The sequence below is a fragment of the Callorhinus ursinus genome, unplaced genomic scaffold (assembly GCF_003265705.2).
Source record: "Callorhinus ursinus isolate GAN/ISIS: 27379988/994484 unplaced genomic scaffold, GSC_fseal_2.0 scaffold72, whole genome shotgun sequence".
NCBI classification, from domain to species: domain Eukaryota; kingdom Metazoa; phylum Chordata; class Mammalia; order Carnivora; family Otariidae; genus Callorhinus; species Callorhinus ursinus.
This window is the reverse complement of record NW_027397134.1, coordinates 4,264,198-4,291,147: the sequence shown is the minus strand read 5'-3', so window position 1 is coordinate 4,291,147 and position 26,950 is coordinate 4,264,198. Positions and strand designations below refer to the sequence as shown.

The 26,950-nt window shown below is 37.7% G+C and overlaps 1 protein-coding gene across 14 annotated transcripts in view; it reads right to left on the bottom strand.

Moving 5' to 3' along the window:
- MTMR3 (myotubularin related protein 3) overlaps positions 1-26,950 on the bottom strand; it is a 137,764-nt gene that overhangs the window by 41,073 nt on the left and 69,741 nt on the right. For 11 of the 14 annotated variants that reach the window (XM_073886814.1, XM_073886815.1, XM_073886809.1 and 8 more), the window contains 4 exons: positions 14,836-14,885; positions 9,664-9,748; positions 1,796-1,885; positions 1,287-1,403 (listed from right to left, as the gene is read on the bottom strand). In XM_073886814.1, coding sequence (XP_073742915.1) covers positions 1,287-1,403; positions 1,796-1,885; positions 9,664-9,666 — 210 coding nt within the window. In that variant the 5' untranslated portion in view covers positions 9,667-9,748; positions 14,836-14,885. Of the gene's footprint in view, positions 1-1,286; positions 1,404-1,795; positions 1,886-8,776; positions 8,946-9,663; positions 9,749-11,424; positions 11,581-14,835; positions 14,886-26,950 lie in introns of all 14 variants that reach the window. The other 3 variants (XM_073886816.1, XM_073886811.1, XM_073886817.1) reach the window with 3 other exon arrangements.

Genomic DNA, 26,950 nt, shown 5'->3' with positions numbered 1-26,950 from the left:
ATTCCAATCATATAAACAATTTAAACAAAAGATTAAACTGGGCAATTCTAATTATTATTGTCCTTACTTCCACAGTGGCTGGGAGGCAATTTCTGGTTGCCAGGATTTTATAGGAGTTTTCATCCCGTTCCTTCCTATCATGACTATCCAATATCAAATGAACCCTCTGAACACTATACGTGCTATATGGTATGAATGCACAGCATGCCTCTTTCCTTGATCAATCCAATGTGTATTTTTAGCTGATGGACAGCAATAGCTATGATCATAGCCCAAATCTAGATGCCAGGAGGAATTCAGACCACAACGGCTCCTGGATATAAATATTTCCTACAAAGAATAATAATAAATAATACATAAATAATAAATGCCAATTACAAACAAAATGGCAGCATTTTGACAAATGAAAAAATTTGACAAAGGAGGTAACTTCTGGACCACTAAGTAAAATGAACTTCAGTGACAGATTTCAAAGAATCCCAAAATGAACCCCAAAAGACACAATGTGAAGTCTGAATGAAAGGACAGTCCTGAACTTTTATAAAACATCTTAATACATTTCTCAGTGCCAGAATCAAACTGAAGAAAGCCATAATACTAGCAAAGGAAAAAGGAAGAAGGCATTCATTTGGTGGAAGTACATGAACTTGCATTATCTTTGTGGTGAAAGGCACATTCACTGAAAACTACTAACGATCGCAGTGCACTGAAGAACCAGTTCACTGAGAATACCCTCATATAACTGAAAAGGGTAAATGCACTCTTAAAAACTGAGAGCCTCCCTCTTCTTCAGTAATACAGTCCATTATGCAAATAAACATTGTATTTAACATCCATGCTTATTCCACTAAGAAGCCATTAGCATTAACTTCATCCTATAATGAGAGTCTGCATGGAGCTCAAAGTACATCTCATCATTTCACATTAAGGTCCCAGAAATTAACTCAACTGAGGCAGTTGGTAAGTACTAAAGATTGAAGAATAAAAGCCTATACAGCCTTTGTACCCTTATAAAGCTTAATGATACACCATTACCTAGTACAAATCGTTCGGTGTTACTAAACAATGGACAATTCAGCTGACAACTACATGTATCATTTTAAATCAAGCATAAGAGTTGCTTGTTAACCTAGTGTCCCCTGAGTGCTAAATTGAGAGAAAAGCACAGCACACAATGTTTTCATATCCCACTGTGTATAACACTCCTCTCTTTAAGAACATTAACAAGTTTTTTTTACTTCCTTTCTCCATCTACTTTAGTGGGAAAACAGTTGATAATCACTTACATTAACAAGAGACTCCTTGAACTTGATGTGAAGTCTATAATTAGAAAGGGCAATGATGGCATCCTCAGCACGGCCCACATACTCTGTGCTTTCTCCATGAAGTTCAAGAAAAGGAACCTTCAAAATGGAAGAAGAAACCTTTCAGAGTTCTAAAGCAGTAAAAGCAAAGTCTTCAAGCACAGGCTGGACAAATGGATGAAAAAAACCTGTTACTCAAAATAAATAAATAAGGGACCTAAAGAGGATGATTTATATCCACATAATTCAAATATACCTAGTTATTCAAATTCTAGACTACTGAAGGAATGACAGAGATATGATCATCTCAAATAATGAATTCTCAGGAAATAAGTCTTTCTAAAAAGAGATGTTTTCCAGCTTGCATTTCTACTATGTGTATGGTTTAGGGAAAAACAAAATTATACAGTGCATTACCTCAATCCATTAGTTCTGCTACACTGTTACTATGATGCTAAATACTTATTATAATCAAAATGGCCTGTCATTACCTGAAGATTCTCATCCTCCCGGATCAGCTGCTTCCTGGGAAAGATCTGATTGGCCTGGATGCACTCAAGGCTGTGCCGAGTCTCTTCATCCTGGAAAAACCCAAAACTTTTAAATAATTTCAAAGCTCTCAGTTGTCCATATTTTATTGTTCTGCCATGTCTAGTAGTGTGATCACAATTGAGAGTCCAGTTACCAAGGTGAATAGGCAGAAAGCTCAAGGAAAAAATATTCATCCCCAAAGTGTTCCAGCCAATATATTAGGTGTCTCTAGTCAGAGAATACATGGGTGAAAAAAAAAAAAAAAAAAAAAAAAAAAAAAAAAAAAGTCTTGAGAGGTTAAGAACATTTTTACTAAGCACAAATAAGCTGTTAGTACATTACTTGTAAGACAAACCAAGAGTTTTTTCTCTGTAAGTTATGACCTTAAATTCTTATTTTTGAAAGCTATATCCTGAATTAAGAATGAAATGATGTGAGGTCTACAATTTGCTTAAAATTAATTGGAAGGGGGAGGGTAGGAAGGAAGTGAGTGGGAAACAAATGAAACAGGATTATCCATGAGGGATAACTGGGAAAACTGGGAAAAGCAGTGGTTCACTAAACCATTGTGTCTACTTTGATTAAAAGTGAAATTTCCATAACAGAAAGATTTCTTTAAAAATTTAAGTTTAGAAACTGAATCCCTCTAAAAGTGAAAATGTATGAACCACTGTCCCCAGTTTAATCTGCCTTAAATTACAAAACAGATTTCTATTAAGACAATTTCAAAAAAAGCAATAAATTCTAATCTAAATGGCACTTGAATTGAACTAATTAGAATGTGTATAAAAAAGCAGTCTTTTATATTATGAATTTTTATGGTTTAGGAAGACAGGAAAAAAGCAATCTGTTGGACAGCCGAACTGTAAATTATTATAGAATCTGTTTTATACAGCGCATTTTACAAGAGCAAAAGCCATATCATGTTCCCCTGAGAGCACTAAGAATTATAACCACTAGTTAGTAGACAGTTCTACCTATATGTTCTGCTTAACACAATTCTAGCAATTCTTTAAATCTCCTCAAAGGAAAAAATAAATCCTACCTATAAATCCTAATTATAAAACCCACTTACGGTTTTACCTAATAGCAATCTTAATCATAAAACAGTAACACTACTAATGTGGCTCTCAAAGTGAGGTCTACAGATCCTGAGACCTTTCAGGGGCTCTGTGTGGTCAGAAACACTTCCACATTAGTACAAAGACATTACCTGCCTTTTTTCACTGTATTGACATTTGTACTAACAGTACAAAAAGAATTAGTAGATAAAACTATTGGCACCTTAGTATAAGCAATGACACCAATTTCACTTAGGATGTCCTTGATAATAAAAATGATAAAATTTTATTAAATCTTGACCCTTCGGTAAGTCTTTTTTTATAAAGGAAATAACATGAAACACTTCTGCCACATACTGACAATATTATGGTTGTCTCAAGGTAAACCATCTGTGCAACTGTTTTAGTTACCAGCTGAACTAACCAGTTTTTTTTTCCCATTAAATACCATTTTAAAAGAACTGACAGACTATAATTCAGACTTAAGCTCCAAATGACATCATTAATTACTAATGATAAAGCTTTCATGTGAAAATCTGAATCTTGGAAAACCCACCAACTGCTAAAATGAAGAACTTCACAGATTCCCAATACTTAAGCAGACTTTTCTGATGAAATCAGAGGCAATACTACCAAATGTAATTTATTTATATATATATATATATGTATTTTTTAAAGATTTCATTTATTTGTCAGAGAGAGAGAGAGAGAGAGAGAAAGTGCACCCGAGCACAAGAAAGGGGAATGGCAGCAGAAGGAGGAGGCGGCTCCCACTGAGCAAGGAGCCCAATGCAGGATTCAATCCCAGGACTCTGGGATCATGACCCAAGCTGAAGGCAGACACTTAACCAACTGAGCCACCTAGGTGTCCCCCAAATGTGATTTTTGAAAGAAATTATAGGGGCGCCTGGGTGGGTCAGGCAGTTAAGCATCCAACTCTTGATCTCAGCTCAGGTCTTGATCTCGGGATGGTGAGTTCAAAGCCCTGAATTGGGCTCCATGCTGGGTGTTGAGCCTACTTAAGAAAATAAAAAATAATAAAATAATAAAAGAAATGATACAGAGAAATATGTCTATATTTGGAATTTTGGCATTATTAATGAACAATTATTTTCAAAATGACAAATGTGTAATGTTAAAAAATCATGCATGAATAAAAGATCCATTTAAAGTGCAAGATAGACCAACAGCTTTAAATGTAATAGAATATATTGGGGAGCCCAGATGGTGCAGTCAGTTAAGTGTCTGACTCTTGATTTCAGCTTAGGTTGTGATCTCAGAGTCAGGAGATCGAGCCCCATGTCCGACTCTGCACTCAGCGCAGAGTCCCCTTAGGACACTCTCTTCCTCTGCCATTGTCCCTCCCCCCATCTATAACAAATCTTTAAAAAATGTAACAGTAAATAGAGTAAGTTCACTGATATGGTTTCAGATTTCACACTGCAACTAACCTTTAAAGAAATATTACTTGTCAAAAAAAAAAAAACACAAATATTCCTTGTTTTGGTATAACAGAAGAATATACACAATATTCTCCAGATAGAAAAACTATTATTCTTCTAACTACGTATCTGTGTGAGGCTTGATTTACTTATTTTCAACATTTTTTTCAACAACATATTTTAACAAATTAAATGCAGAAGTAGATATAAGGATCTAGCTATCATCTATTAAGCAAAACATTAAAGAGATCTGTAAAAATATTAATAATGCCACTGGTTACACTATTTCTGGATGAGGAAAAAGTTATTTTCATCAAAAACGTTATGTTAACATTTAGTTGGTTTTTGTTATTTTATTTTTGAGATTTTAAGTGATCTCTATACCCAACATGGGGCTCAAACTCACAACCCCAAGATCAAGAATTGCACACTCTATCAAATGAGCCAGCCAGGCACCCCAGTTAGTTATCTTTAAACGAACATAAGAACATTTTAAAGACTTCCCAGATTTAATTTCTAATAAAGTATAGACAGACATACCCCCTCTGGGGTCCTCAGTAAGTTAGGAATGTAAGAAGGGATCTTCAAAGCAAAGAGTTGGAGAACTGTTGCTCTATCTACTACACCACAACACTAATTCAAGTGGTCTCATTTGAAGTCACTTTCTCTCAAACCATTCTTCCAGAGCTAATCTGTGACAAGAAGAGCCATACAGGGATTGAATAACAATCCCTCACCCATCCACCACCATAAAATCAGTCTCTTGGCTACTAGATGACTGGGCCCATTCCATCCCCTCTAAGGATACACTTTATTTTGAGGAACAAGAATTTTACAACCCTTTTAAAGGTTTGATATTTAAAATATAGAAAGAAATAATTGACTTCAAGTTCTAACAATAAAACTATAACCACTTTATAAACGGTTCATGAAATCCAGAAAAAATTTATGAAACTTCAGTCATCATTAAATAAAGTTTTTTATATTTGAAAACAAATCATGTGTTAATAGAGTCGCACCCCTAGGGCTGTGAGGTATTCACCATGATGAATTAAGAAATTATGGCTGATAGGGGCGCCTGGGTGGCTCAGTCATTAAGCATCTGCCTTCGGCTCAGGTCATGATCCCAGGGTCCTGGGATGGAGCCCTGCATCAGGCTCCCTGCTCCACGGGAAGCCTGCTTTTCCCTCTCCCACTCCCCCTTCTTGTGTTCCCTCTCTTGCTGTCTCTGTCAAATAAATAAATAAAACCTTAAAAAAAGAAAGAAAAGAAAGAAATTATGGCTGATAATTATAAAAGCAAAAGTATGAAAACTTATTCAGTTTCTTATAGCAAAAAAAAAAGTTTAATTAAGGCAGTATATTTTAGTAAGGTTGATATCATGTAGCTTAGAGCCTCTAAAAATATAATTACTTGGGGGTATACAAAGGTTTGTACAAAGGCTCCACTCCCATCAACACCAAAATAACTTGTTAGATGAAGAGATCTGTGTCAATATGTTCCATTTTATCCCTCTTCAGTCATTTCCTCCAAGGTCAATGACTGGGTGAAGGAATAACAAGGGATACAGTCATCTTTGAAAGGAACTCATTTTTCTCTAAGTGTTACCTTTTTTTTAGCTATTGACTCAAAGAACATTCAGTGTTTACACTTAAAACTAAGAAAAGATAAGAGGAATCTTGAATTTAGGAAGATTTTTCTCATAAAGCAATAGGGGAGAGGTAGGAAACACCATGAAGGGGAATGCTTTAAAAATTATTACATAAAAGGGGTGCCTGTGTGTATAAGTCGGTTAAGCGTTTGATTCTTGATTTTGGCTCAGGTTGTGATCTGGGGGGTCATGAGATCGAGCCCTGTGTGGGGCTCCGTGCTCAGCGGGGAGTCTGCTTGAGATTCTCTCCCTCTCAGTCTGCCCCTCCCCCAGCTCTAATAAAATCTTTAAAAAATTATTATATAAAAGTACACTGTAAACATGCCTCCTCACCATCACATTAACTTTTTAACTCACACAAATATATAGGCCTAAACTTTTATTCTCTTCAAGATCATTTTACAGAGACACTCATTTCTTCAAGTGATTATCGGACCTAGTTTTTTACTGACCTTTAAATAGCACAGAATTAAAATAACGTAGGCAAGCTAAAAACAAAACCAAAAATGAGAAGCCATTACACATCTATTCTTGCTGGCACATTCACTTAGGTGCTAATCCATGCCAATGTATATAACCAAAGTAGCCAGTGAAAACTGAAAATTGAATGAATCATTTTGAACATAAGAGAACAGAGAATTAAGTCAGCAAGGCAAGATCATGAAGTAATATTTTTTCATAGTCAAAATAAGTGCTCTTTTTAAAAGACTATCTCAATTCACGTTACCTATAAAGCTTTAGAGCTGATTTCCCCCTTGTACATAAATATGCGTTTAATCACCAAGGACTTAATTAACATTAGAACAAGTTACTGACATCCTAGAAGAATGGTATTTCAAAAAACATTACTTGGCTAACACATAAATTGAATTAACTGCCTAATTTATTATAGTTTTTAAGTTTCATGGGTAAAAAAGGTCAAACTTGAGATGGCTGATAGAGTAAGGAGCTGGAAGGAGACAAAAGGGAAGGAAGAAATAGACTAGAAAGTCTTGGCCTCATAAGAGGCTTGCAAAATTTCTCCCAGGCTACAAGTAGTAATTTATTAGTACTAGGGAGCATGTATTCCACATGGTCGATTTCCTGGTATTGCTGACAGACACCAGGCAGTGTGGAATCTGGCACTTCTTAGCCTCTACCAGTTCCATAACGTCAGTGGAGCTACCTACAAAAATCTTGGAAAGGGATTAGTCACCACAGTTCCAGGCTAGTTTCTGCTATTGGCTTATGTAGGTAAGAGAGGTAACCCATGCTTAAGAGAGGAAATCAACATTACAAATAAATATTTAAAGAACACAGGAAGCAGAGACTGCCAACAAGTCAAAATGCCTATTAACTAAATTCATATACAATGTTCCAGGATTTTTAAAAAAAAAAACTACTACTGAGAGTAAAATATGTGTAGGAATACTGGACAAAACGTAAAAATGAAAATAATTATCAGTCTCATTGTCAATTCCAGTCATTATTCTTTTTTTTTTCCAGTCATGTTTCTTAAGACTGGTATTGAAGGCCATCAAAAATACAAATTTCTCTTGATATAATGCTTGGGATTTATTTCAAAATAATCCAAGAGTTGATGGTGAGGGAGTCAGAATAAACAAGTATGGCCATGAATTAATGATTACTGCAGTGGATTGATGCACATGATGGTTCATTGCACTATTCTCTTTATACAAGCTTGAGATTTTCCATAAAACATGAAAACATATTCTCTTAATGCTTAACCTCCCAAAAAAGACTTCAGTCTCATTTAAGAATCTTTACAAGCATAAAGAGGATGTTATTCAAATTAGTACAGAGCTATACATTTTAAAAAAGAAAATTTGGGGCGCCTGGGTGGCTCAGTCGGTTAGGTGTCTGCCTTTGGCTCAGGTAATGATCCTAGGTCATGGGATCGAGCCCCACATCGGGCTTCTTGCTCAGCAGGGAGCCTGCTTCTCCCTCTCCCTGCCACTCGCCCTGCTTGTGCTTTCAAATAAATAAAATCTTAAAAAAAAAAATTTCAGTACTCCTGAATGCACTACACAAATAATGATTAAGCATATATGACCTAAATGCTGAAACAAGAGAATACACCAATTAATTGATATTAATTATATCAATGGTTCAACAACTTTCAAAATGTTACACAGCTAGTAAAATGAACATTAGGAATCCAATGAATCAACACGGGAAAATGTTTAATTCCTTCAGTGAAATAAGCAAAATAGAAATTTAATTATGCTTTAATTCCAAATACATAAAAAATATACAGTAGAAAGGAATACAGGTAGGTAGAAAGGAATACAATCATGGGTTTGGTAGTAGAATTATCAATTAGTACTTGTAAAAACTTGTTATAATGTTACTTTATGAGAAATTAAAAAAAAAAAAAGAAAAGACACATGGCCATACTGCTCCCCAACTACAGCACACAAAATCTTCCCCAGAGTGCACCAGAAGACTATCCACAGGGCACAGGATGAGACCCCAGCTGCACCAGGATGAGGACCACACTGTTGCTAACTACATGGTATACAATAAAGGACAACCCCTCAGTACAGAACAGAGCTGCTTTTATAAGGCTGTCATTTGTTATTCATTAGCACTGGCATACATACCATATAAATATTAGGCAAACACTTTTTCAATTCATTAAAAACTCTATGGGAAAACCAATAAAATAAACTGTAGTCTAGAGAAATATTAAAAGTTCATCAGTGTTTGGATATACAATCTAACAAAAAGTTGTTATACCCAGAAACTAAGAAAAAACTGACCCAGCTTCAAAATGAAAGCAGTTACCTTTCTCCTCCTTTTAGTATGACATTTCTGCACAACTACTTTTTCTGTTGTGTTTTAGTTCGTTTTTAATTTTAAAAAGCATTTTCAACCCATGTCCCTAATGAAGCTTGAAATTAACATGGCCTTTTCAATTCCTTCTTTGTGCGCCAGCATGAAACAGAGTTTGGATCTAGGAGACATAACAAGGTAGAAGCAGAACAATATTACAGAGCGCCATTTCTTTTTTAAGCCTTGAAGCACTGTTTACATATGCTCAGGACTGAGACATGTGGTTGGCTCATTGCTCCATCTTCTCTGCTTGGACTGAGCCCTAAATGGCCTACAAGTCACTGAAATGTCCATTATACGCTCTTTTCAGTCAAAGATGTAGAGTCAAAGATGTAGGCAGGAGGTATGCAAAGCTGCTTCACCTTCTTTGGGATAAAAATACTGTCTTAAATACACAGAAAGGGGAAGGTAGAGATTTACTTCTATCCAGAAAGGTGAATTCATAAAGAGTATGTATATGACCATATAATAATTCTAAACACACACACACACACACACACACACACACACACACACACACGGTTTTCACTACATCTTGCTTCCTAGAAAAGGATTAAGAAACCTAGAATCCAAGAAACACAAATTTTAGTCTTGAGTCCATTTATTACCTGACTGAAAAGTAAGAGACAATATCTAATTCATAGGATTAAATAGAAATAAACCATTCTAAAACACTAAAATGCTCCATTATTACTAAATAAATAATAAAAGAAAGGTAACGAAGAGAGTTCAGGAAAAGAAAAGTAAAATGATTTACAAAAACAAAAATGTATGGACCTATTCACTCAATTTCAGGATAGAGTTCAATTCCAATTTTCTTGTTATTTCTTTTTACTTACCATGACAGGAAACCCAGATTAGGAGGAGAAATCCCCTTCCCTTCTTCAGTGTCTGGCAAGGCTTTTCTTTCCTTTACACCTGGATCTTTAAAAAGAAAGAAAGAAAAAAAAAAGACAAAATTGGCAATTTTCTCCCTACTTGGCCATATTCTAATTAAAGAACTACACATGGACCTGCAGACCTGACCAGAGTCACCTAAGAGCAAGTTAAATATCACCCAGCCAATTCCCACTAGTTAAATCCAAACTCCATAATGCCTTTGTGAAAATCCTCATGGTCCTATTTGAGCAAAAACGTAGCAAAGACTCATGTTCCTAAGGCTGACAGTAATATGAAAAATGTTATAAACTCTGGATGAAATAATAAAGATTAAAACCAATCTGCAAATGCAAAAACAATATTCTTATAATATTATAGGATGTTTCTGTGCTGATCTATATAATTCAAAATGGATCTCCCTATCTGTGAGAAGCAAACTGGCTTAGTAAGCAAAATTTGAAAAAACTGTCTTATCGCCCCAATATGCTATGCTCATCTGAAAAGTCACATAATAAAAAGGACTGAAATACTGATACATGATACAATGTGAACGAACTAGGAGAACATTATACTAAGTGAAAAAAGTCAGGCAAAAAAAACCCATTATTACATGATACCATTTATATGAAATGTCCAGAACAGGTAAACCCATAAAGACAGAAAGCAGATTAGTGGTTGTCAGGGATTAGGTTGAAGAAGGAATAGGGAGTAACTGCTCATAGATACAGGGTATCTTTGTGGGGTGATAAAAATGTTCCGGAATTAGGTAATAGTGGTTTTTAGCACAACATTATATACATTGTAAAAATCCCTGAGCTATAAACTTTAAAAGATAAGTTTCATATGATGTGAATTATAGCTCAATTTAAAAAAAAATGTAGTTGGGGTGTCTGGCTGGCTCAGTCAGTGGAGCGTGCAACTCTATCTCAGGGTTGTGGGTTTGAGCCCCACACTGGGTGTAAAGATTACTTAAAAACAAAATCTTTTAAAAAAATAAAAATAAAAAGAATTTTTAAAAATGTAAAGAGTGTGCATATAATCAAACTCTTCATAAAACACTAAAAATAACCTTACAGCAAGAAAGTTATGGGACTAATCCAGCAGCAATAAGCATTCCAAGCATCTATAGTATGGTCTCTAAAGACTAATTCCCACTGCAACTTGGTAGAAGTGTCAATGTACTGTAATTTAAAAGGTTAACTTAAAAATACACATAAGCATTACTTGTATTAATTCTGAAGCATGTTTGTATACACACAGAAAAATGATACAGGAATTTTTATCAACAGTTACCCCTCTAAGAAAGAGAAGTGGAAGTGGGGACTTTTAGTGTTTTTTGTTTGTTTTTTAAGGATTTTATTTATTTGACAGAGAGAGACACAGCGAGAGAGGGAACACAAGCAGGGGGAGTGGGAAAAGGAGAAGCAGGCTTCCCACTGAGCAGGGAGCCCAATGCAGGGCTTGATCCCAGGACCCTGGGATCATGACCTGAGCCAAAGGCAGATGCTTAATGATTAAGCCACCTAGGCGCCCTGGGGACTTTTAGATTTTATACTTTTAGAATTACTTTACATTTGTAATTAGGAAAATAAACTTTTACAAAGAAGTGTTTTAAAGAAGAAACTCAGAATACTACATAAAAGGTTTTCACTTAATCTAAGGCACAGTGTGAAGATAATGACCTCAATCAAAAAAGAAAACAATAAGAAATGAAGGGGCACCAGGGTAGCTCAGTAGGTTAGCACTGAACTCTTGATTTCTCCTCCAGTCGACCTCAGGGTCCTGGGATCAAGCCCTGCGTTGGGCTCTGCACTGAACAAGAAGTCTGCTTGAGGACTCTCTCCCTCTCCCTCTGCTCCTCACTCCACTCCCACACTCTCTCTAAAATAAAAAAAATAAAAAAATAAAAAAACCAAGGGGTGTAGAACAATGGTTCTATAGGCAGATGAGATGCGAGTTCTGAGTCTGCCATATTATGAACTCTATGACCTTGAGAGGAAGTCATACTAACCTCTCCAAGCCTGTTTCTTCATCTATAAATAAAAATTAACAATTGCATGAAAGACTTGTGAGGGCTAAAGGATAATGCATATGGTATGCTTAATATAGTTACTGACATAGAAATAAGCACCTTTTAAATCATTAAGATAGTCCATTACATACAAAGAACTTAGATAGGATAGTTCCCACCAAGGTCCTATTTTTTAACACACACACACACACACACACACACACACACACACACACACACGTACGTGTGTCCATACACAGTTACTTATCTCTGAACCTTTTATGTATTTATTTGAGAGAGGGAGAAAGAGAGCATAAGTGGAGAGAGGAGCAGAGGGAGAGGGAGAAGGAGACTCCCTGATGAGCAGGGAGCCTGACGAGGGGCTTGATCCCAGGACCCTGAGGTCATGACCTGAGCTGAAGGCATTTAACCAACTGAGCCACCCAGGTGCCCCTATTTCAGAACCATTTAATTGAGAGTTGTGGTGGTGCTTGGTGGCAGTCAGTTAAGCATCTGACTCGGTTTCAGCTCAGGTCATGATCTCAGAGTCGTGAGACTGAGCTCTGCCTTGGGCTCCACGCTCAGCATGGAGTCTGCTTAAGACTCTTTTTCCCTCTCCCTCTGCCCCCCTCACCCTTCTCTCTCTCTCTCTCTCTCTCTCTCTCTCAAATAAATAAATAAATCTTTTTAAAAAATGAGAGCTGTATAAACCATGCCTCTGTACACCTTATTACTTTAGTATATACTTCCTAAGAACAAAATAATCTCTTAATCATAGGAAACCCGCTTCTTCCTCTGCCTCTCTGTGTCGCTCATGAATAAACAAAATTTTTTTTTAAGATTTTATTTATTTATTTGACAGAGACAGCGAGAGAGGGAACACAAGCAGGGGGAGTGGGAGAGGGAGAAGCAGGCCTCCTGCTGAGCAGAGAGCCCAATGTGGGGCTCAATCCCAGGACCATGACCAGAGCCGAAGGCAGACACCCAAAATTGAGCCACCCAGGCACCCCTAAATAAATAAATTTTTTAAATCTTAAAAAAAAAAAAGTAACACTTTAATTCACTGTTTTGCAAATAGAGGTCTTGGATGACTCATCTCAAGTCAATAATGATTCTAAAATTAAAAATCAGTGAACACTTACATTATTATGCCAATGTAAAAATTAAACTACAGAGCCAAGTAATACATTAGTGTTACATTTCCTTCTTTAAAGGTCTAATATGGACCCACCGGGCCAAATGAAGGATAAGATTCTTATTCTAAGCATTAAAGTCAAATGACTGCTCTTTTCTTAATATATGCATGAGAATTTGACAGCTAGGATCTGCAGGCTTCTCTGGGCTCCATCATCAGTACCACCCCATAGATGCAACTTCTGAGAAGTCTTTACAAAAGTAAAATACCATTTAATCTTCCTAGTGAACATGGTATCTCATCTTTCAGGCACCTATAAAGCAGAAATTATCCAATTTCTTTCTCAAGAACTAAAACTTACACTCACAAACAATAACTCAACCAAGTAAGATACTGAGCAACTCAGACTATAAGGTCATAGAATATACATATCATATAAATCCTTCATTATACAGAAAGAAGGAAAAAAACAGTACCCTGAATCAAGATTATAACTAATCCCTACTAAATTCAATTAAAAGTTAGATGATAATTTTCTAAATTAAAAAGATGGCACAAAATCTATTCTCCCTTATTCTTACCAACACCCACACCCACCAAAAACAAAAATCCTACTTAAAATCAAATTATAGTGAGAAGTCCTATATCCCAGGACTCTGGAAATGTCTCTGTGAATTAAAAATTCAAATATGAACATAGTTTTTGCCTTCAAAGTGTTCATAATCTTGTGGGGACAACAAACAGTTAACTAATAAGGCAGAATGTGAAAAGAGATGCAGAAATAGAACTCCATGAGGATGCAAAAGACAGAAATGGATTCTGGTCTGGGCACTCAGGGAAGGCTTTATGGAACAACTAAGTTTTCTAATAGTTGAGCCAGTCAGGGTCTGAGCTACTGAGACAGAGGAAACAGGAATGGCACAAGCAAAGAACAAGACCAAAAAAAAAAAAAGCATACTGGAGAGTGAGTACTCGAGGGAAAATAGGTCAATGTGACTACAGCAAAAGGTGCCCTAGGTGTATGGGGGAAATGTTTAAAGCCCACTTGTCGGGCGCCTGGGTGGCTCAGTTGGTTGGGCGACTGCCTTCGGCTCAGGTCATGATCCTGGAGTCCTGGGATCGGGTCCCGCATCGGGCTCCCTGCTCGGCAGGGAGTCTGCTTCTCCCTCTGACCCTCTCCCCTCTCATGCTGTCTCTCTATCTCATTCTCTCTCTCAAATAAATAAATAAAATCTTTAAAAAAAAAAAAAATAAAGCCCACTTGTCAAGAGCCTAAAATGCCATGGTAATGAGCTTGATCCTTATTCTGGAGGCAATGTCAAGCTAAAGGTTGCAGAACAAGGTATTGATGTGGATCTAAAAAGTTAAAACTAAAGCAACAACTTCTCAATAAAATTAGATTATAATTTCCTAAATTAAACCAATGGCAGACAAGAGGCAGTAATGAAGACTGAAATAGTCATGGATACACACAAGTCTATTAAAAGAATTGGGATTAATAACCACATTGGGAACAGGATTAAATTTTTTAGATCTTTTCTACTTAAATGTCACATTAGTACCACTAAGTCTAGTAATGAGGCATTTTTATACAGATATGTAACAAGTTAAGAAAACTCAAAATAAGGTGATTAACATTACATAATAAAATAAAATAAAATAAAATAAAAGAATCAAGTTTCAATTTAAAGAATTCCATGTTAAGAATTGTCTATTCTAAACAAAATATTAGGGCTACAACTCATTTAATTTCAACTTAAATACAAGTTTCCCAAGTATAGCAAATTATATATGGAAAAAATAATCTGCCTTGACCCTAGTGGGGAAAAAAAATCATATTTAGAGATTTGACATTAAAATGAACATATAAAAGCTCATCTAAATAACTGTGTACACGGACAAACAGACCCCCCCACAATTAATCTGTAAATTAGTTTCTGCTGCTCAAAACAGCACAAAGTGGGGGGAAGGGTATGACAAACTTACCAAGTGAAGTTCGTTCCAAGAAGTTTCTCTATTAGGTTTCACAAGTCAATCTGCAAAAGAAAAACCAGTAGTTTTACAAATATCCTAAGAATAAAGTTAAACCACTTAGATCTCCCCACAAGACTTTTCTCTGTAAGTTAGAATGCTGTGACAATATATTATTTTTAAATTGTTATAATGTTGACTAGTCAACAGATTTTAGAATGTTTAATTGCCCAAAATGAGCCCAATCAGGCGTCATCATGCTTTCAGAAACTACAGAACTATATAGACAGAACTTTCCAAGAACCTACACATACTCTATTTCAGGGTTTTTCCTCAATCAATCATCATTTCTGATGGTTTCTCAGCTAAACCTTTGCCACTACATGCACCAGTACTTTAAAAAATGAAGATCAGAGATCTAGACTTACTCTTGGGGCTTTTTTTTAAGATTTATTTGTCAGAGAGGCACAGAAAGGAGAGAGAGCACAAGCAGGGGGAGCAGCAGGCACAGGGAGAAGCAGGCTCCCCACTGAGCAAGGAGCCCGATGCAGGACTCGATTCCAGGACCCTGGGATCAGGACCTGAGCCGAAGGCAGACGCTTAACCAACTGAGCCAAGGGATCTTTCATGTGTAAGAAAAAAATCAGGGTGGAAGGAGTATGATCTAAACACAAATAATTCTTGTCACAACTCGGTAACAATCTGACCTTTACAGAGATAAAATACATAATCGACTTTTTTTTTTTTTAAAGATTTGAGAGAACATGCACGCACACATGTGTGAGCAAGTGGGGGGGCGCAGAGGGAGAGAGAAAGGGAGAATCTCAAGCAGACTCCCCACTGAGCACCAACTAAGCCACCCAGGCGCCCCATGACCTGATTCCTTTGTAATGATTTCTCTCAGTAGTTGCAGACAACTCATTCTTTTGGGCTGTTACATGACATGAAATCACATAAATAAACAAAACTGTTATAAAACACTAAAATCCTAAAATTAAGGAATCAGTCAACATAGCACATTACATCCATAACTTCCAGAAAAAAAATCTTAACTGAGTAAGAACCATAAAAAGGAGGCTAAATATGCAACGATACAGTGTTTTTGTTTTGTTGTTGTTTTTTTTTTTTAAGATTTTATTTATTTGACAGAGAGAGAGAGAGCGAGCGAGAGAACACAAGTATGGGGAGTGGGAGAGCGAGAAGCAGGCTTCCCGCTGAGCATGGAGACCGATGTGGGGCTTGATTCCAGGACCCTGGGATCATGACCTGAGCCGAAGGCAGATGCTTAACGACTGAGCCACCCACGCACTCCCGATAAAGTGTTTTAAACCATTTTACAAGTAGAATTTTTGTCTCCCGTAACTTTTAATTTAAATTTTGTAACTTAGAGGCCATATTAACCACATACTATATGGAAAACAAAGCTATTCATAATGTACAACTTGAAATACAAACCAAATTAAGTATCGAGTCTTATTGTTTTAAAAGGTACAACACAATACAGAAGAAAAGCTGGAGGTCTGTAAATCTGCAGGACCTTTTCATGTAATTTTGGTTAAGCACCTGAATACTGAAATACACATTACAGTTTTTTTCCTTTTTAGTTATGTCAGTAGGTACATTATACTATGATTTTTTTTAAAGATTTTATTTGAGAGAGAGCAAGCATGAGCAGAGGGAAGAGGCAGAGGGAGAGGGAGAAGCAGGTTCCCCACTGAGCAGGGAGCCCAATACAGACCTCGATCCCAGGACCCTGGGATCATGACCTGAGCCAAAGGCAGACGCTTAACCGACTGAGCCACCCAAGTACCCACTACCTATGATTTTTACTTTAGGATAATAAAGAATCGTTTGTTAAAAAGAAGAGATGCTCGGTCTCTTTGTCTTTGACTTAAAAAAAAAAAACCAGATGAAATAATGTATGTGAAGACACATTTCACTTAAAAAGTATTACAAACAAGAAATGATGAAACATAGCTCAAGTGTCAGAGTACTACAATGTCCAATGACATGCATGTGCTCAGAGTTCAGATGAGGGACAGTGCAGGGAAGCTTCACAACAGATGAAGAATTTCAACTGCGTTTTATAGAATGGGTGGGATCTAAATAAAGAAAAAAAAAAGGACAGGGATAATTCAAGAGAGAATGGCTATTAATACCACAGTAGAAGAAAACATGACATTTTTGAGAAGTAGAGGTCAGAATATCAAGAGAGAGTTCAAGAAGAGAAGACTAGAAAGGCAGGACACAACTGTGGGCCTTCAACGCCAGGCTAAGGAGTCAGATTTAATTCAATGGCATGAAATCAAGAGCTTTATACGCAGGAAAATAATAACACAAAAGTGGTGGTGTTAAACAGCAGCAAGCAGCAAGTAGAATGGTCTGGAGGGGAAAACTGACTTAGGGTGTTCCTCGACTAGTAGTTCAGATATGAACTGCTAACAGCCTATCTCAACTGTAGTGAAAATGCAGAGGAAGACATCAAAGTGAATAAAAGCATTAATTTCCTGAGCTTAGTAACTGATTAGAAATGGGGGGGAAAAAGAGGCAGAGCAAGTTGTCAAAGATAACTCCAAAATGTTAAGGCCTGCGGTGAGTGGAAAAAGGACAGTATCATTAAGAAATGAAAGGTGGGATGCCTAGCTGGCTCAGTCAGAAAAGCATGCAACTCTTGATCTCGGGGTCATGAGTTTGAGCCCCACACTGGGTATAGAGATTACTTAAAAATAAATAAAAAGAGGGGCGCCTGGGTGGCTCAGTCGTTAAGCGTCTGCCTTCGGCTCAGGTCATGATCCCAGGGTCTTGGGATCGAGCCCCACATCGGGCTCCCTGCTCTGCGGGAAGACTGCTTCTCCCTCTCCCACTCCTCCTGCTTGTGTTCCCTCTCTCACTGTGTCTCTGTCAAATAAATAAATAAATAAAATCTTTAAAAAATAAATAAATAAATAAATAAATAAATAAATAAAAAGAAAAGCAAAAAAAATGAAAGGTAGTTCCAAGGAAGCAATGTTAAGTAGATGTATATCCAGCAGGTGGAGGATGGAAGGATTAAATTCAAGAGACAGTTCAAGTCTAGGGGTAAAAATGAATTGATTTAATTCAAGGTGCTAAATTTAATTCAAGGAAATCACTGTATCTACTATAAAAATCATTTGACATGTTTTAAATTACTTGATAACTTACTCTGTCAAACATATGAGAAGTCCGTCAATACAGAAATGTTTGTGTAAAGTTTCCACACGGTGTAAAGTTCCAAGAGACAGACCAAACAACAGGCAGTTTCAACAAAAAGGTTCAGGCAGGTCTGCTTCAATGCTGGCAATGACTCTTCTTCCCAATAACCACAATTAAACAACTACTTGGTTGGAAACAAGTATGTCATTTTGTGAAACACTGCCAACAACAACAACAAAAAAAACTGCCCATGCCTCTTAGGACTATTTCCCAGATAAAGGCCACGCAGAGGTGAGTCTGAAAGCAGCTCTCTGGTGCCATAAGCTACCTGCCAATGACAGCAGCAGATATTCCATGATACAGTCATGTATACACATATGTCAAAGAGTAACAGCAGTTAGGTTTGGGTGACTCTGAATACATACTGAATATATTTAAAGAAGTACCACATCAGGGCGCCTGGGTGGCTCAGTCAGTTAAGCATCTGCCTTTGGCTCAGGTCATGATCGCAGGGTCCAGGGATCGAGCCCCGCATTGGGCTTCCTGCTCAGGTGGGAGTCTGCTTATCCCTCCCTCTCTCTCTCTCTCCCTCTGTCCCTCTCCTGCTCCCTAATTTTTTTTTTTTAAAAAGGGGGGAAAGGAAGGAAGGAAGGACCAACCATATCAGCTTCAAAAGGGCAAAGAGGCATACCAATTTGGGTCATTTATATAATAAAAGAATTCAAACTACAAAAACTAATCAGATTGAATCAATTAATGAGGAAAACTACGAGACTCAGGCCAGGCATCTTAAAATATTGGGTCGGGGAGAGTAAGCACAGGGAGCTAAAGCAGCACTTTTTTGGCTAGTGTACATTTTAACTTTAAAAAAACAATGGACTGTTTTATATAGTCCTGTCTCACTTTCAAATGCAGGGTAATTAAGAATTGACAACTTTAAGGCGGCAACACTGAATAATTTTAAAGGAATCCTTTATTTTCACTGTATGTAAAAGAAATGCTTTTTCTTTTTTTTTTTTAAGATTTTATTTATTTATTTGACAGAGAGACACAGCGAAAAAGGGAACACAAGCAGGAGGGGTGGGACAGGGGGAAGCAGGCTTCCGGCTGAGCAGGGAGCCCGATGCGGGGCTCAATCCCAGGACCCCGGGATAATGACCTGAGCCGAAGGCAGACGCTTAACCAACTGAGCCACCCAGGCGCCCCAAGAAATGCTTTTTCTTACACATGCACTGCATATTAAGAAACAGATACAGGGGTGCCTGGGTGGCTTAGTCAAGTGTCTGCCTTCAGCTTGGGTCATGGTCCCAGGGGTCGAGCCCCACATCGGGTTTCCTGCTCAGCGGGAGGCCTGCTTCTCCCTCTCCCACTCCCCCTGCTTGCGTTCCCTCTCTGTGTCTGTCTCTGTCAATTAAATAAATAAAATCTTTAAAAAGAAAAGAAACAGATACAGAGGAAAATTTGAGTGTGGAAGCAATATAAAATAATTCAGAGATGTTAAATTTTAAGTGGCTTTCCAACTGCCACTACTTTAGGCAAGTTTTTACAGTTTCTTCATGTTTCCTTATTTATGCCTAGTAACTTTTCAGGTATCTGATGGATGATATGAGCTTCCCAAACTAGGACTCTGTGGCATGCTGGGTGGGATTATTCCACGGTGGGAAGATGATTTAATCACCAGCACCTACCAGCTGAGTAAAACTACTATGGCTTGGTCTCATTCCTTGAATAGAAGCCCAAACCTCAGGTTTTCTAAAACCTTTGCTGCTGAAGTCAACTATAAATAAAAATAGAAACAAAGAGTTCAAAAAGCATGACTTCATTCACCTACCATGACAAGTTCATTTGTCACCTACCAAGACAAATATCTGGGAGTGGGACGGCAATTCTAGGCACTGGGGATGATGCAGCAATGAACAAAACAAAGTTCCTATCCTTAAGGGAGCTGTAATTCTTTTTTTTTTTTTAAGATTTTATTTATTTGACAGAGACAAAGCGAAAGAGAGGGAACACAAGCAGGGCGATGGGGGAGAGACAGGCAGGCTCCCTACCGAGCAGGGAGCCCGATGCGGGGCTCGATCCCAGGAGCTGGAATCATGACCTGAGCCGAAGGCAGACGCTTAACCGACTGAGCCACTCAGGTGCCCCCAAGGGAGCTGTAATTCTTATGTCAACTGTAATATTCTCACATGGCTGAATGCCCTCAGTATGACTTTTCTCCCCTACCTTTTAGGTCCATGCTTTGAAAAAGATAAAAGGAAAAGTAAATATAAAATTGAGTCAGTGACCTCGTTCAGTGAAATCTCTAAACAAGATGAGAGAGAAAGAGAGAGGGACTGACTCTACATGTCTTTTCTACTTCTTTTGGAAGCATTAAGCAATGTCTGTGAGTTTTGAGGGATCCAGATGCAAATTCACGATCCGTGTACATTCCTCTGCCAGCTGCAGAGCACAGATAAGCAGCTAACATATTATAATTTCCTAACCAAGACCAACCATCTTCTCCTTGAAAAACAAAAACCGAGCAAGTTGCCAGAAACTGCCACTTAAACTCCATGTTATAATCACATTTCTGTATCAAAGAGCCTTTAACTGGTAGTAAGTCTCATGAACCAGCAACACTTAAGATAATGTTCAAAATAACAAAAAAACTCTGCCTCGATAGATAACCACCAAAAATCAATCCTATATCATCTGTGACTACACTAGTGCTACAGAGTGTGGTTCATTCTATATTCTACATACATATGTATGTGTATGTATGTATATACATGGGGGTGGGGTGGGTTAAATGTGGGGTAAGTTCTGAATATATTCCACAAAGGAGGCTCTGTGATACACAGAATTCCCAACAGTTGGGTTAGTGATCAATACTGAAAATCATTTGCTGTCATTTAAATGGCTGAAACACTGAAGCTGCTTTTCTAAAAGTGGACCCCAAATGTCAAAAATTAAAAGCAAAGTAATTATGCTCTAGCATTTTTAGACATCAAAATTCAGTTGCATTTCAGATGAATGTTATTGCTTTTCCCATCTCAAGTAGGTAAAAGGAAGCCCCAATCATGTTCTCAGAAAAGATTAACTGTGATCAAACCAATTTTAGCAAACTTGACTTGTACCTTTTTTAAAAAAAACATTTTATTTATTTGGGGGAGAGGGAGAGCACGAGTGGGGGCAGGGGAAGAGAAGAACAGGGAGTGGGAGAAGCAGACTCCCCGCTGAGCAGGGAGCCCCATGCAGGGCTCAATCCCAAGACCCTGGGATCATGACCTGAGCCAAAGGCAGATGCCCAACCAACTGAGCCACCTGGGCGCCCCTGATTTATACCTTTGAAAATCATTTAATGTACAAGTATTTTCCTTTTAAACTTAATCCTTATACAACAGGGTAGGAAAGGAAGGGGGACCATAAACCCTATATGATGTCTTGGTGAAGATATTTTCTAATGGTGACCAGAAAAGATTAAAACCACGGATCACAGCGGCACCTGGGTGGCTCAGTCGGCTGAGTGACTGAATCTAGGTTTCAGCTCAGGTCATGATTTCATGGGTCGGAGATCAAGCCCCACTTTGGCTCACTGCTCAGTGGGAGTCGGCTTGAAGTTTGCTCTCTCTGCCCTGTCCCCAACTCTCGTGCATGGCGCTCTATCTCTAAAATAATCAATCTTGGGCGCCTGGGTGGCTCAGTCGTTAAGCGTCTGCCTTCAGCTCAGGTCATGATCCCAGGGTCCTGGGATCAAGTCCCACATCGGGCTCCCTGCTCAGCGGGAAGCCTGCTTCTCCCTCTCCCACTCCCCCGGCTTGTGTTCCTGCTCTCGCTGTCTCTCTCTGTCAAGTAAATAAATAAAATCTTAAAAAAAAAATAAAAATAAAAAATAAAATAAATAATCTTAAAAAAACACACACTGATCACATACAATCTTCTAAAAAGGGTAAAAATTAAATAATTTTAAGAATGCAAAGATTTTTTTAGTGTTCTGACTTGCTCTTTATAATCACTTCTATAACAACACATTCACTTCATACTACTCAGATACATTATTTATAGGACTGCAAGGAATTTCTATGTATAATTTGTAATGTAATTTTCTGACTCCATGTCCTCCATGAGAAATCACATGGTAGGCATTATTTTATTACTGAAATTAAGAATTTAATTTTATAATTAGGCAGCATTTAAGTTCATCATCTTAAATGAAACATTCCCTATCTCCTAAGAAAGAAAAAACCCTTATAATTTAACAGAAAACAGAAGAAATACTTAAGTCTTGGATGTTAAGAGAATAGAAAATCCAGGTATTCAAATCACTAGAAATTAACTGTATTTTTAAAGCCAAGCGGATCATTTTATCTAAGTGCCAGAGGTAGTTCAATATTTATAATCACATGGAAAGATCTGAAAGACTAGCTGCCATGTCGGAAAAATGTTTCCTGACTTTTGTTTCTTTGACTAGTTCTGAGGTCTACCTTTGAGAATTTAACATAAGGCAAATTCCTGCACACTCATATTAATGTCCTGCTACTTGCTCCCAGTTAACCTCTGATAAAGAGGAAGGAAGTTAACTTTGTTTCCCCCTGCACCTCTCCTTTCTTCTCCCCTACCTTGCCCCAAATCAGAGCTCTCACTGGCATTGCATAGGTCAATGTTCTATTTAAAAGAAAGAAAAACATTCCTGATTTCTGATCTATAGTAACATGAGATTGCAGACTCTGTCCCTGCTTCCCACTGTCCGAAGAATAAAATTTTAACCACATTTTTTGGGACAAAACATCTAAATGACCAATCCCTATGAAGACAAGCAGTTTTACAATAGGGTCTCAAAAAGTTTTAAAAGCTTAAATTATGAATTCCTATTTCTTATGTACTCAACAGAAAAAGAAAATTAATCAAATGAGATAGGTAGCAAAAACCAAAAATGCAATTAAAAAAAAGGGCAACTAAAAAACTAGGCAAAATTCAACACACCAATGTCATTTTGAAACCTGCAGATTTACACGGCTTATTCTAATATGCTTTCCTGCAGGACCCTGCCCTAAAGAAACAAAAATACAATCTCCAAACCCCACCCTTTTTATACCAAGCCTCCCCACTCACAGCTGCATAAGAGGTTTCTTTTCTAGAAAGACAAACAACTTAATTTGAAGGTCAGTTTACCATGGGAACTCAACAGTGTGCCCATGTATAAATGAGCATGATTTTCCTGTTTTGCCTAAGTACTTGAGATGTTTTAATGCCAATTCTAGGAAAATTGTAAGTAAACTACACTCTTCAAAAAAATACCTATCAGTATTTCAAACCCAGCTAATCCGCATATTGCTTACTAGTATATTAACATTATATTTAGAAATGTTAATATTCTTCTCCCAGTCTGTAAACAGACTGTCCAAAGTTCTGGTTCCCTTCACTCAGCTTTATGCAGAGTAACGGGCATCAAAATGGACAAAGAGCAAGGGGTGCCTGGATGGCTCAGTTAAACAACTGCCTTGATCTGAGGGTCCTGGGACCAAGCCCCCCATGTCGGGCTCCCTGCTCAGTGGGGAGTCAGCTTCTCTCTCTCCTCCCCCCTGCTCATGCACTCACTCTCTTACATGCTTGCTCTCTAATAAAGAAAATCTTTTAAAAAAAAAAATGGACAAGGAACAGAAAGCTGAATGAAAATGCAAATCCATCTTTTAGGCATACAACTTAATGAAGAAACAGATTTAAATTTTAGCTGCTGTATTCACAATTAAAAACTGTCCAACTCCAGCTAGCCAACAGGTACACCCAAGAGAAGAGAGACAAAATTCAAGTTATAAAGGCTATATGCAATGAAAAGAATCCACTCTTCTACTGGCCTAGGTAAAATTAATATTCTGGCAATTAGGTAGGGGGCTACTCATATTTTTGAAAGCAAGCCAATAAAAACCCAAATAACCTCCAGTAACCACACACTACAACGCAGGCTCTGTTTTAAATGGCGAGCTCAAACACCTACTCTTTCAAAGTGGTTCTCAATTACTAAATAGCCAAAAGACCAGAAATTGTCTTGACCAGAACACCATCTTCTTAAGACCATCCTTTTAAGACAATTCAACAGAACCCCAGAAAAAGACCCACCTTTTTAAACTAGTAACATTTATCTCATGTAAACAGAGAGCAACATGTGACTGCCATCCAAATATACAGAAAGAAAAAAAAACTTTCAGCTAAAGTCAAGAAGTAGAACTCATCAACATGCTTTAAAGAAAAGGAGGGCAAAAGTACTACGTTAAATCAGGGCTAATAAGAAATAAGCTCTGAAGCAAAAGGGATTTCTCCCTTTCTGTTTTTAAGTAACTACACTTAAAATAACCACTCCAAAAACTCAAGTCATGGGTTCATACTGAAGACAAAAAACAAATTTTGTATTTAAAAAAATTCTTAATCTATCATTTTGCTTAACCCATTAATGGGGAGCAGGGATAATAAAAAAGCATACTGGCTTAAATTACTTCTATTCAGACCAAACATAGTAAAATACTGGTAAAATATTCTCTAAAACAAGATGAAAAACTTCTCATACAACCTAATCTAAACCTATTCTGCACAAACTATGAAGTATTCCAAGTATATTGTTTATACATTACAAACTTAAGTACTATTCAACATGGAAAAAACGATCCACACAAATAATTCAAATTCTCAAGTTTCCAATAAGTATGTGGACATAACTATTAAGAATAACATCACACCTCCAAGGTCAATCAGCACCATCATAAGTTTCTTGCATTTTTCAACCTGAAAATAGTCACAGGAACTAATGTCTCAAAGAGGCAGAAAGAGTAACGCGTTTATACAGCTATCCGGTAAACAACAGCAAGCCTATGACTGAACAACACACTGTGTACTACTGTTTTCAATCAGGACACTTTTTTTTTTTTAGATTTGATTTATTTATTTGACAGAGATATACACAGCAAGAGAGGGAACACAAGCAGGGGGAGTGGGAGAGGGAGAAACAGGCTTCCCACCGAGCAGGGAGCCCGATGTGGGACTCGATCCCAGGACCCTGGGATCATGACCTGAGCCAAAGGCAGACGCTTAATGACTGAGCCACCCAGGCGCCCCTCAATGAGGATACTTATATATGCTAAAATGCAAAGAAACAGAAGACCTTAGAAAGGGCTTACCCTTTTTCTTTTCTATTGATTTACATCCTCAATATTGAACCCAAACCCTACATTCTACAGCATATAGTTAATTTTCAATTACCAGTGTTTCCATGGCACGGTATTACAGACCATTAGCGATATTTGAGATGACCTAAATGGAATACGCATACCTTAAAAAAAAAAAACTGTATTTATGCTAATGAGCACTGGAAAAAACATTCTGCATTTCATTGACTCAGATGCCATCAAATTCAAAGCACACTATTAAATTTACACACCACTAAGAAAGAAAAAAAACTCCAACTATAACATGCCACTGATTTTAAGATGCATTCCCATTTAGTATACAGATACTGAAGAAAAATCATGTAGGTAATATATTAATGAGAGGTCTAGGTGATACTGCACTATATGCTATTATAAATCCTTCATATATAGAAATTAACACGTAACTATCTTTCTTCGAGCTGCTTTATTCTCTCATTTTTCTTCATAAGACTTATCTTTTCAATCCATCAAAAATCTGAAACCGTTCATAAGCAGACCTGACCAGGGCCACATGCAACAGTATCTAGTCCTTCCCCCACACAAAAGATAAACCTCTCTCTTTAAGGTTTCTGCTACCACTGGAGTTCTGGCACCTTCTCCAACCCCAGCTGCTATTACTCGGACAATACCACAGGGTACAGGGCCTCCTGGACTGTCACTGTAGCACATGTCCTAACTCTACATATCCTTAACAAAGTCCACCATCAGCCTCCATCCCCTGCCCCTCGCCATTCCTTCTTTCTTAATACTCCACTGGAAATCTTTTCTTTTTCTTTAAATTTTTTAATTGTTATGTTAATCACCATACATTGCATCATTAGTTCTTGATGTAGTGTTCCATGATTCATTCTTTGCATATAACACCAGTGCTCCACGCAGAACGTGCCCTCTTTAATACCCATCACCAGGCTAACCCATCCCCCACCCCCCTCCCCTCTAGAACCCTCAGTTTGTTTTTCAGAGTCCATCGTCTCTCATCGTCTCCCCCTCCGACTTACTCCCCTTCATTCTTCCCCTCCTGCTATCTTCTTCTTTTTCTTTTTTCTTAACATATGTTGCATTATTTGTTTCAGAAGTACAGATCTGTGATTCAACAGTCTTGCACAATTCACAGCGCTCACCATAGCACATACCCTCCCCAGTGTCTATCACCCAGCCACCCCATCCTTCCCACCCCCCACCACTCCAGCAACCCTCAGTTTGTTTCCTGAGATTAAGAATTCCTGGTATCAGTGAGGTCATATGATACATGTCTTTCTCTGATTGACTTATTTCACTCAGCCTAACACCCTCCAGTTCCATCCACATCATTGCAAATGGCAAGATCTCATTCCTTTTGATGGCTACATAATATTCCATTTCCACTGGAAATCTTGGTAGGCCTAGGACTTCAAGGCTGGCAACCATTTGACTACTTCCAATAACAGAATCTGATGCCAGCTCCTACTGCTTTTCCTGAAATGCTCAATTTCCACCTTTCCAGTCCATGACACCAGTTATCACCACCATTTGGTCTAGCTAACTGATTCTCAAACATTTGTTGAATTAAACTTATGTAGACCTTAGTTACCTAAAAAACAAAATAACCAGTTACAACAGAAGTTACAAAAGAACTGGTTCTGGTCAGTTCCTCTTTTAACATCACCTGATACATTCAATCCGATCAACAGAACTTTCACTAAAACATCCCTGCTCAAAAAAAATATGCCCTATCACATTTATACCCACAATGAACAACTTGAAGCTGCTTTTAAATTTTCCATGCATGAGCTTTT